This window comes from Rhipicephalus microplus, chromosome 10 (genome assembly GCF_043290135.1).
Source record: "Rhipicephalus microplus isolate Deutch F79 chromosome 10, USDA_Rmic, whole genome shotgun sequence".
Lineage (NCBI taxonomy): Eukaryota > Metazoa > Arthropoda > Arachnida > Ixodida > Ixodidae > Rhipicephalus > Rhipicephalus microplus.
This window is the reverse complement of record NC_134709.1, coordinates 36,463,284-36,476,142: the sequence shown is the minus strand read 5'-3', so window position 1 is coordinate 36,476,142 and position 12,859 is coordinate 36,463,284. Positions and strand designations below refer to the sequence as shown.

General features: G+C 46.8%; 1 protein-coding gene across 2 annotated transcripts in view; it reads left to right on the top strand.

Moving 5' to 3' along the window:
* The window catches only part of LOC119180689 (uncharacterized), a 42,798-nt gene extending 36,110 nt beyond the window's left edge, over positions 1-6,688 (top strand). The window contains exon 5 of one of the 2 annotated variants that reach the window (XR_012886496.1): positions 4,743-6,688. Coding sequence is in view for 1 of the 2 variants with exons in the window: in XM_037431816.2 (XP_037287713.2) it covers positions 4,116-4,172 (57 nt within the window). In the remaining variant the exon portion in view is untranslated. Of the gene's footprint in view, positions 1-4,115 lie in introns of both variants that reach the window. The other variant, XM_037431816.2, reaches the window with a different exon arrangement.
* Positions 6,689-12,859: the final 6,171 nt, after the last annotated feature.

Genomic DNA, 12,859 nt, shown 5'->3' with positions numbered 1-12,859 from the left:
CTTCTTCTCTCGTTCCCACATATTTATACACTCACCTCATTCCCCTACAAGCGCTGAGCCGTGCTCCCAACTAAGGTTGCAGAAGTTGCGTCTTTTCTTTCCGTCAATCTCTCTCTCTCTCTCTTTCGCTACAAACATCGTCGAAAAAAACAGTAGTCTTCTGAAAGCCTTCTTTCATGCATAGAGGCGCATTTTCAGCGAAGCCTAAGAAACACTAGTGTCTCTAGAATTATGTATCTATGTATTTTAGTAAAGGGACACACTGCATAATACTTACGTATTGATGATGCCCCTCAGATCTGCGTCATGTCTGCTTTTCGGTCGACGATGTTCACAAGTATAGACGCAGCAACCAGTTCAATATGGCTGGGCGTTGAGCAAGCACTTAAACTTATGCCGCGTGGCTGAATCGTTTCGTGTGACAGACAGACAGACAGACAGACAGACAGACAGACAGACAGACAGACAGACAGACAGACAGACAGACAGACAGACAGACAGACAGACAGACAGACAGACAGACAGACAGACAGACAGACAGACGTACATACAGACCAAAATTTCTGCGTTGACTTGAAGTATCCCAAGAAAGGCTATCGTCCTCAACAGATGCACTTCGCCCCTTTTAGCCAACATGCATCTGCTTATTTAGAGGGCAAGTACCGAAGGGTCAACGTTTGGCCCCCTCCAAGACGGACTGCATACAAGCGAGAGAAGATAGCACCAAATGCTTTGTTAGTATGTGCGAAAGCAGCAAGCACGTTTTGGAAATAGCAAAGCGGGGGTTATCGACAGAGTTAAGACAAGACACCGTTCCCCGGCAGTGTCACAACTGGTTCCAGTGGTGCTTCTGTGGTGTTTCGGAGAAGTGTAAGTACCGCCGAATTTTTCACAAATTTTGGGGGGCGTACAAGTGGGAGTTTTTCCTGTGCAACTACTGATTGGCCCGCATTGCGCGGTGTACTTATGTGACGGCACAGACACTACTCATTTATTTGTAAGTCCAACTCCACTTCACGCGTACTGTGCAAGTAAATCTCCGAGAGCACGAACTTGCCAATTTGTTTGTTGTTGCTGTTGTTGTTGTAGGCCCTGTATTATTTGCCACGATTTATGTATCCACAGTGCATGGACACCTTCTAGAACAGAACTAAAATTCTGAAGGTTAAGTTATACTTGACCAAATTCAGGGCTTGCCTGCAACGGATCAGTAATAATTATTTCTGGGGTATTGTAGTCGTGACGACGCTGATCCACCCCGCCGCGGTGGTCTAGTGGCTAAGGTACTCGGCTGCTGACCCGCAGGGCGCGGGTTCGAATCCCGGCTGCGGCGGCTGCATTTCCGATGGAGGCGGAAATGTTGTAGGCCCGTGTGCTCAGATTTGGGTGCACGTTAAAGAACCCCAGGTGGTCTAAATTTCCGGAGCCCTCCACTACGGCGTCTCTCATAATCATATAGTGGTTTTGGGACGTTAAACCCCACATATCAATCAATCAATCAACGACGCTGATCCACTGTCAATTCACTGTGGTTGTACCCTGGTGGTAAAACGTAACAAAAAGAGTGAGCAACAACACCTCTACGTAAGATAGCCAATCCCGTTTTTATTCAACGATTCTCTATATGCCATTCAGTTCATTACCGTCCAATTCTGCGGTGGCGCGAGAAAATCCGCTGCATTTAAAGGGCGCTCTTTGTCAAAGCAATGCGGAATACGTCACCTGAGACCATCGAACTGTCTTCAGGTTGTTTAGTGTCGTTATTATAGTTTGCGATACTTCTGCACGTAGCCAAAGCAGCAAGCACTGTAGATGGCTTGCACTGACGTCACCAAAAACCTCCATGTTGGTCAACCGCATGACACCCACAAGGTATGTGACGTCACGCGTTAATGTCGCATCACTTGCAAGATCGCTCGTTATTTACCGACAGAGGTCAATACAATCCTGACCACATCGTTATTATGCAGCAAAGAACAGCAAAGAAAGCTGTTGCGAACCGCGCGTAGCCAGCTGAAGTACCTCATCAAGAGGCCACAAGAATATACCGACAATGAACTTGTCTGGAAGATACTGCAATAAAGAATACTGATTTTGCTGGCTTCCTATGTTAGTGTGCACGCCCCTCTCTGCCCCAACCCCCCGCGTCCTAACTTCCTTCATTGAAGAATTGGTAAGCCTAACTGCAATGGGTAATATAGGGTCTGTATTAATAAATGGTACTCCTACTTTCCAAACATTCGCTACACTAAGTCCCCCTGTGGCCGCTGGTACGGCACAAATCATGTATAGTAATGTATATCTTTCTATTAAACTTTTGCAATGACCAGAACTTCCATACTCGACAAGGGATAATGGTTTCGACACGTTGGTTGTTAGTAGCTTAACAAAATACACAGTGCAGAAACGAACACCGAACAAGGAAACGACGGGACGAGTGCTGCAACGTTAAACAAACTCGCCTTCGAAAGGTCAGATGTGTAATGCAGCGTAAAAAGGGAACCATGCACTGCGCAGCCCAACGACACGCGAAAGCATGGCTGGCCCTGCACACGTTTTACAAAGGCTATATCGGCCCGTACCGACGTATAACATTCTTTTTCGTGCAGGGAAACAGCAACACCTTTACGTTGCCCGCACTGCGCCTATAACGCGTTCTTTCAGTCCCGCAGGCTCACCGCAGCCATGTCCGTGAGGATGCTACTTGTCGCGATCGTCGCTCTCTTGGCGCCCCGCTACTTCGAGAAGGTGGAAGCCCACGCTGTCGGGAACCTCACCGAGCATCTTCCAGACGGGCTGCCAACCACACAGAGCGCTGGCGTAATTTCTGCGTCGGTCAGCGTACCGGCTACAGATTCAACAGGTCAGTATGGGAAGACGGGCGGGAGTCAAATTCGAAAGAAAATAGCGAAAATCAGCATGGTTGCTTAATGCAATGTGTACCTCTCACACACACAAAAAAATAAAGGAATATTAAAAGAAGACAACGCTGTCATTATTATACCGCGCAGCCAACATATAGCCACCAATATCTGCCGCGATCGTCTTCTGGTTTTACTGGTTGATTGATTTTTTGATAGGTTTGGTTTGTCTGTGGAATTTATGTTTGTTTGCTGGCCCGAAGGTGACAGGTCCCACGAAGGTCCCACGGGAGACGACCCACGGTGCCGCCCCTATGGACCCACCGCGGGAGACGCACGCTCGCGCCAGCCGCCTCACGCCAAAGAGAGTCCCCAACATTTGTTTCTGCGGCCACCTATCTTCGCAGCCAGGTGCATGCCACTGCTCGTGCTACCGCGCCAACCATAATAACGATGAGGGTAAACGTGCATGAGCAGTGCGTCACCCACGACTTGGTGGTTGTGAAACCTTAATGTGGCCTATCCGCGAGGCATGTGTGTGCTACGAGGCGCAGGCGACTTACAGGGGGTGATGGTGCCCCCACAAAGTCGCTTCTACCGGTGCCATCTACAAGTATTGTCTTAGCATTATTGTTATTTGTTATCATTATTATTACTACTATTACATTATTAGAAAACAAGGGGTAAAAGGTCCCTATTTTTGTCCCTCCCGCCGCGGGGACCCAGCTCTACAAGTCCAAAGTAGACACTTGGAATTTAATAAAGTTCTTTCCTACTCCTCTCCTTGTGTAACGTCATATCAAACTCGTTATTAAGTCATTCGTTTACATATTACGCTTACAAGTGTGGTTATCATATATGGTGGTTTTGGGACGTTAAACCCCACAAAAAAAAAACAAGTGTGGTTCCATGTTATGTGCTCTGTGAACACGACACACGGATCTTAGCCGCAGTGGCCAAATGGTTACGGTGCTCGGCTGCTCTTTCGATTGTCTCGGGTTCGAACCCTGCGTTGGAAGTCGCGATTTGATGAAGACGAAATGCTAGAGGTTCGCGTATACGTTGTCAATGCATGCTACTAAATTCCAGGTGTTTGAAGTTTTACTCAGCCTTAACTACGGCATGTCCGATAGTTGTACAGTTGTTTTGGCGGGTGAAAGAGCTGATGTTAAATTCATCACTTAATGAGCACTCCAGTAGGGATTACACGCCTGTGTGAATCTGTTATTATTTCCTTTACCGCGTGTTTTGCAGGTTTACCCGTCGTACGCTTATCAGGCAGGACCACCACCTTACCCACTTAACCACTGACTGTACGCGGGGACCCGAATGGGCCCTTGCGACGACCTTCACCCAGGGAACGGGCACTCAACCACTTGGCGCATTATCTGTGATATCTGAGAGCACCGATAACCGCCCGTTGGCTTCCCGCCGGAGTATACGCGGTCGGTGCACCGGAAGGAATTCCTGTCTCGGGCATTCCATTCGGTTCTTATCGCTCACCTCTCAGGTGCGGGCCATCGCGGTGGTACCGCACGTAAGCGTCCAGCTCCGCCTACAGAACACTGGCGAAGCGAGAAGATAGAACAGATGACGAAAATGAATGGTTGATTGATTTGTGGGGTTTAACGTCCCAAAACCACCATATGATTATGAGAGACGCCGTAGTGGAGGGCTCCGGAAATTTTGACCACCTGGGGTTCTTTAACGTGCCCCCAAATCTGAGCACACGGGCCTCGACATTTCCGCCTCCATCGGAAATGCAGCCGCCGCAGCCGGGATTCGAACCCGCGACCTGCGGGTCAGCAGCCGAGTACCTTAGCCACTAGACCACCGCGGCGGGGCGAAAATGAATGGCTACATTAGTGAGAAAGTGGCAAGGTTGTTGTTGTTCTCCTATTGTTAGTGGCGCATACCCACTATGGGGGATTGGCCAAGAATCGAGAGGTTTTAAAATTTACTGTTCAGATTTGGAATGATGGAGGTATAACAGAAAGATTACCGATAGCCTAGGAAAGTGTGGTGCTTAATGTAATGCATACAAATATTTACATAAACGAATTTATTCTTAGAATAGAGCAATAATCTGAGAATAATCTGAAGTGGCAAGGTACTGACGTAATCGACGCTGCTATGGCGTCACACGCTGTGCACCAATAGGAAGAAAAACACTTCATCGTCCCCTGTTTAAAGACAAATTTTTCGCAAACGTACAAGCCAGAACCTATTTTTTTTAATGTTCAATACATTGCTTTGTTGGAGAATACTGTTTATGCACGTTTTTTTTTTATTAAATTCAATCACTTTTTTACAGTTAGTCGGTTTTCTGTGCGAAAAGGGGTAGCTATTGTCAACTAAACACTGATAGAAAAAAAAGAAGAAAAAAGTTTTCTATTAGGATGAAGGCCATGATTGTCATCATGACATTATCGTCATCATCATCATAATCATCATGTAGCACGCCAGTACGAAATATTTACATTGGTGCTAGAATCGGTTGATCAGTTAATATTGACTGCCAGCAGCATGCGCGTGATGTCTCTGAATTTGTCACGTCTCTCTGGGAACTACACGAATGAGGCACAATCTTGGCGTGCGTGACGCAACATCTGTGATGAACAACGAACATTTGTTGCGGTTCCCAGAAGAAAAATGAGCATTGGCTGTGTTGTGTTCGCCTGCACGATGTGCCGACGCGGCTGTTCCATCGCGTAAAGGTGGTAATTAGTTCAGTAAAGCTTCAACTTTGACCAGCTCGTGAGACATTTCTGATGTAGTCGCACTGAGCAACCGCATCATAATGCGTACCACAAATTAGCGCGTTTTCATCTTGCCCCATTTGCTACAGTCCCGTGCTTTTTGATTGACGAAGCAGCATTCGGAATGCTAAATAATAAACATGAAATTGGTCATGCAAGAATGCGCAATTTGTGTTCAGCGTTTCATGCAAACCGATTTAACCAGATTTGCGGGGTAGCTTGACGATTTCTTGTGCTTATGTCTGCTTAAAAGAGAAACTTGGGCTGTTTGGTGATTCACGATTGTGGTGGGCCAGCTGGTGATTCACTGTGCGCCTGTGTCATGTCTTCCTATAGTCCTCGTCTGTTTTTAGCGCCGTTTTCTTTTCACAACTTATGTGTGCGTTGATCAAATAAATCGATTGTGCAACACTAAGCATCAATATTAACGAATACGGGTTTCAATTATAACACATTATTCACCCCGCCGCGGTGGCCTATTGGCCAAGGTACTCGGCTACTAACCCGCAAGTCGTGGGATTGAATCCCAGCTGTGGCGGCTGCATTTCTGATGGAGGCGGAAATGTTGTAGGCCCGTGTGCTCAGATCTGGGTGCGCGTTAAAGAACCCCAGGTTGTCGAAATTTCCGGAGCCCTCCACTATGGCGTCTCTCATAATCATATGGTGGTTTTGGGACGCTAAACACCACATATAAATCAATCATCAAATCATTGAAGGCTCTGTGCCATTTATTTGGAGCAAAACAATTTTCTTATTTACCATTTCTCGCTATCCACGTGTTAGCGTGCCGTCTCTTGCTTTGCATATTTTCAAAGAAAAACGAGCCTGGGAGAATGTAAATGGCATGTTCACACACGACTTTCTTTTGTGCAGATCAAACTTTCGAAACTCGGGGGCTTTGTGTGCTCTCGTTCCTTAGGAATCTTGTACATAAAATAATTCTCTTTTGACATTGTAGGGATAAAATCATAGGTACATTGAAAAATGGACATTCTTCGCACCAGAAAAAATCGTGGCAATAAATCATTGGTATAGCGGTCAGTTCAAGTGAACTAGCCCAACTTTCAATTATGTTGTAATAAATCATTGCATTTCCAGCCACCAACAATCTGACTTATACAACAAAGTGAAAGAAATGTACGTTCTGTTAAAACTGAATGGTATACAGTTAAATTTTTATACGCATCTGTCACAAATATACGATTTGTTAAGAAGACTCCTTCTACTGCATGACATCCACGTAGTGTTTCTTTTCTTTCAATGCTACTTTAACATATATTGTGGCTCTGGGGCAGAACACTCGCTGGTCACGCAGATGGCCTTTGTTATGTCGTCACTGGGAGCCGGAAATCCTTAAAAATTATTTTATTTGCATATTTCTCGGTTTTCTGGTCACGGACAAGTTTTTTTTTTTCCTCACCACCAACAACGCCAACGATTACGCCAAAGACGACATTTCTGCGAAACGAGCTCTTTAACGCCATCGCGTCCATACCAGCGTTTAAGCAAGGATTGCTCGAGTGTTTGCGAAACGTAAAGTTTAATTGTCCTAACAGTTTATGATAGAGTTTTAATGGTGAGAATACTCATAAAGTGTTTCATATCGAGTGGCTCCCAAAAAGTGAGAAGTGAATAATAAATCATGCGGCAAACATCCCAAAGCCATGGTGGAATTAATGGGGGACGGAGCAGATGGCTCTGGAAGTTTCAACCACCGGGTCGTTTAATGCGCAAATCTAACTGCCATATTCTGGAATGTCCCTTCACGCAACGCCTCCCTTTGACTTGAAAAGTTGATGCGAGCGCCGCCTCTTGGCGGACCAAGTCACTGCATATCGGCAATAATCTGCAGCGATTCTTGAGAAGCGCAGTGTCAATTTCAGTCGAGCATTGGCGCAGTGCTCAACTCAGTCGAGTGAAGGACGAAATTCGAGTCGAGGAGTGTTTGTGAATACGGAGGTAAGTACAGTCTGTTTCACCCTTTAATGAAAATCTCGTAGCGCGGGGCATCGCGATGCGGCCATGAAGCGGCAGTCGCGCACTGCATAGAGTTTCCTAAATAATTTTAGGAAGCTCTATGGCACACTGGCAGAAGATCGCGCATGCGCAGACGATTGAGGGGCGTATAGTGTCGAACGGTGGAACCACGTCGACTGATACGGCAGCGCACGCAGGCCGTGCACACTTTCAGGCACCAGGCAGATTTCGTCATTAATGCCACAGTTAAAGGGAAGCTGAAGCACTTCTCTAAAAAAAATGACTTAGGAGACTGTAAGGACAGTTTGATCCTTGCTCAATTAGAAAAGCGATGTTACATTTCTCAAAAGTGAACGCCAATAGCACTTTTTGATTAAAAAAAGAACAGTGGCCGTGGCCGCCGGGTTTCTGGAGACGCTGACCAAGCACGGTGACGTCATTCTCGGCATGACACGTCATCTGCAACACGAGCACTGCTGAAGTGTGCCCTTTTCGATTAGTTCCGGCAACGGCACATCATGGGTTAGCTGTGGAGGCCGTGGTTGAAGATGAGAAAAAAAAAACACTTGCTCCGGGCCAGAGGAAACGAAGATGACGTATGTTTCAACGCCCACACTTTCAGCGCATTCGCGGGGGCGGAGCAAGACGAGCTTTTATATCACCTGTTCTAAAGCTCCTGCTGCTACAATCCGCGAAAAAAATTATGACATCGTGCGACAAACGACAGTGACAAGATTTGCTGTCGCGCAGGCCCGTCCGTCGCCTCAGCTTCTCGCGTTTCTGGAAAACTAGGAAAGATCGCTTGTCGCCTGCAAGCCAGCGTGACCACTTGGGCAACATGGCTGCCTGCACCCCTGATCCTCGCTTCGGTCGGAGTTTTCTCTCGATGCTTGTTATCCGCGCGTACTTCAAGGATTACAAGAAATCGGCCACCTTTTTTACATTCGCATCTCACGCGGAGAGTGAAAGAGCGGCCGTATTTTGTCGTAAACCTTGTTATCCAAGGTCTGTTTTGATGTTTTGACGGTAGTTTGTGACAGTTATGGTCGCTTGCTGCGATGTGAAATCGTCATGCGAAGTGCGTCGGTGGCGCCCCGCCGCGGTGGTCTAGTGGTTAAGGTACTCGGCTGCTAACCCGCGGGTCGCGGGATCAAATCCCGGCCGCGGCGGCTGCATTTCCGAGGGAGGCGTAAATGTTGTAGGCCCGTGTGCTCAGATTTAGGCGCACGTTAAAGAACCTGGGGTTCTTTAACCTTAAACCTGGGGTTCTTAACTGTTAAAGAACCTGGGGATTTGGGTGCACGTTAAAGAACCCCAGGTGGCCGAATTTTCCGGAGCCCTTAACTACGGCGTCTTTCACAATCATATGGTGGTTTTGGGACGATAAATCCCACATATCAAACAAATCAGCGCGTCGTAGCGTACGATTCTGGGCACCCTGTCGTGGTTAAACCAAAGATTGCAGAAAAAGAAGGTCGTGCAATGCTTTTGTGGTTTCTTTATGCCCCACAAGACAGCGATAAATTTGGCATCGTCCAGCTTTTAAACTTCTATTCGCAATTTGCCATCGCACCATACATCTCGCCACCAGTACGAGTATTGCGTGGCCTGAAATGGAAGACTTGCCTATGTTACCTCGATGACATTGTCGGGACGCCTCGGCCGCTGGATTCTACGCCTACAAGAGTATGATTTTGACATCGTATACAAGTGTGGCAGAAAGCATAGCGATGCCGATGCTCTTTCTCGCTGCCCACTATCAGCGGCTCCCCTCAGCGTTTCCGCAATCACTTTGCACAACACACCCTCGGAGTCCACGTCTACGGCGGTTTCCTCTCTCGCCTCTATGGACCAGCTGCCTTCGGACGACCCGCACGATTTTTCTTCTCGACAGCTGGCTGACCCATACTGTCGACGTATTATAGGCTACCTCACTGGCAGTTCCCGTCCACCTAATGCGAGGCTCCGTCGCCAACTCTCGCAGTTTAAGCTGGACAACTCGGTGCTGTACCGCAAAATTAACCATCCTGACGGTCAGCGCTGGGTTCCCGTTCTACCCCGATCGCTTCGGTCCGAAGTCCTCAGAGCATTTCATGACCATCCGACGGCTGGTCAACTTGGTTACCACAAAACCTACGACCGCCTGTGAAGTCGGTTTTATTGGCCAGGTATTACCACTAGTGTAGCTCGGTACGTTGGGCCCTGCACTACCTGCCAATGTAGAAAACTACCCAGCACCTCCACCACGTATGAAGTCTTGGTTTGGAAGACCTTTATTAGGCTCGAGGAACCAGCAGCCAACAGCTGAGATGATCGAACCAAGATGATGATGCTACGTGACAACGATGAGGATGCATGAGCAACACATGATAATGATGATAATGTACAGAAGAAGAGGATTGGTATACTAAATGCCCACAGTATTCACATCGCACCGGTCATTCTTTAAATGTTGCTCGCCACAAAATGTGCACTGTCACTTTTTCATCTTCTTTTCCCCCTCGTGTAGCTGTAGATTAGAACGGCCTTCCCTACGACATCGTTAGTGTCAACCGCTGATCTGTGTTAATCGAAGAAGTGTATGCGTTTTTCTCACCATAATTTTTTCTTTATTTTTGTAAACCCACCCCTTATCTAACACCCCTTTCTGGGGCCTTTCAAGAATAATGAATGAATAAATTTATGGGTATGCATGCCTTTGTTTTCAATCCAGCACAATGATACTTCGTCACTTTGTCGCCGACATTTGGTTGCAGTCGTCGGCATGCGACGGCGCAACGGAGGAAGTTTTTCGCTGTCGCTAGAAAATCACGTGTATGTGGTTATGTATTAAATGTGAAGCATTTCTTAGCGAACTTCAGCGACTTTGAGCGTATCTATCTATCTATCTATCTATCTATCTATCTATCTATCTATCTATCTATCTATCTATCTATCTATCTATCTATCTATCTATCTATCTATCTATCTATCTATCTATCTATCTATCTATCTATCTATCTATCTATCTATCTATCTATCTATCTATCTATCTATCTATCTATCTATCTATCTATCTATCTATCTATCTATCTATCTATCTATCTATCTATCTATCTATCTATCTATCTATGCACCAACGACTTTTAGCTCTCCTGGCTGTTTGGATATTGTTATCGATACCAAACTTGGTATGACATAACATGACTGTATTGCAAACATATTTGACTAGTCATAACTTGAAAATCATCACATGTATGCCATGAATGTCATGATTTACATTTCATGGTCTTGCTGCTCTTGCGGTGGTCTCGTTCACATGACATGTTGCAAAACTGGTATGGTATGACATGATTGCATGGCGAACACAAGTGACATACCCTAACGTGGAAATCATGACATGCATCGCATGTAAGTCATGTCATGACTACACGCCACGCTCATGATGCGCTCGCAGCCGTCGCGCTAGCTTCACATATACCAAATTGCTGCGAATAGATGACGAAGGTATGTGACTGATGCAAACTTGATAATCATGAGATGCGTGTCATGTGACGTAATGACCACAAGCCACACTCATGATGCCCTCGCAGCCGTTTCGCTAGCTTCACATACAACAAATTTGGCATTCCGGGACGTGAATGGACGATAAAGGGATATGACTGGTGCAAGCATGATAATCATGTGATGCCTCTCATGTAACAACATGACTACATGCTACGCTCATGATGCGCTCATGGCCGTCTCACTAGCTTCACATGTACCGAATTCAGTATTACGTGACGCGAATGAATGACGTATGTAAATGACATGTCCAAACATGATAATCATGACATGCGTGTGATGTAACAGCATGACTACATGCCGCACTGATGATGCGCTCGGGGCCGTTTCGCTAGATTCTTATATGCCAAATTCGGTATTACGTCATGTGAATGAATGACGAAGGTATATGACTGGTGCAAGCAATAATTATGAGATGCGTGTCATGTAAGAGCATGACTACATGCCACACTCAAGGCGCCAATACACTTAGACGTGACCCGGTGCGCGTGTGCTCCAGCGGTCGTTTCGTCGTGTCATGCCGGCGTTGCCACGCCAGGGGCCGATCTGCCTGGCACGTACTCGCAGGCACGCGCCGCACTGCATTGCTTTGACGCATGGGCGTTTGAGCACGCCCAGCGTCCTTTCGTTACGAAGCTAGACAGACGCGGTGCATTCTGGGTAACGTGGTTGGGGCGAAATGCAGCATGTCGCATTTCACACCGGTTGCCGCTGGGCAGCGCCGACAGACGCTTGTCACGTCTGGCGTCAGACTATAGAGTGCTCGCGTTTTCCTAGCGTATACTATATATAGCATCGCTGCGGCCAGCGTGCGCGCGTCAACGTTACGTCGTAGTATATTGGGCCCTTCATGATACTCTCCCCGCCGTTTCGCTAGCTTCACATATTCCAAGTTTGGTATTACGGGGCGCGAAGGGACGACGTAGGTGTGCGACTGGTGCAAACATGATAATCATGAGATGCGTGTCATGTAACAACACGACCACATGCCACGCTCATGATGCGCTCGCGGTCGTTTCTCTAGCTTCACTTATACCAAATCGGTATCGCATGACGTCAATAGACGGCGAAGGTAAATGACACGTCCGAAGATGATAATTATGATATGTGTGGCATGTAAAACATGACTACATGCTACGCTCATAGCACGCTCGCGGCCGTTTCGCTAGCTCCACATATACCAAATGTGGTATCAGGTGGGGCGAAAAGATGATGAAGGTAAATGACACGTCCAATCATAATAAGTATGACCTGGAAGTTACGTACGGCATAATTTACCTCCGCCTCGTAACGTTGTTTTGATCTTAAACTGACATATAAACCTTCCTCATTCGTGCTTCGCATATCATCGATTCCCACTGTACGTGGGATCTGCCAATTTTTTACAGCGTGAACTGGGCTGATATCGTTCATCCTGTCTCTTCAAGCCTCACTGTCATCCGAAATGATCACCGTCAGCGTTGCTTTTGTACGCATGACGAGGCATTAAGTGAATCAGGAGGCTCCATTTGTGCATTTCAGTGCCGGCAAGTGAATGCTGCCATAAGTAATGAAATGCTATCGAGAAGAAGCACGTTCCAGTCGTTATCTTGACCTACAGCATTCCTGACCTCGTTCTCGTTTGTTTCATCATGTTTAACCCTCATAGCTGCACGTGCACTCACTGTAGAGTGCTTCGTTTTTCTTTAGCGTGAAATAAATAAGTACCACGCACGGTAC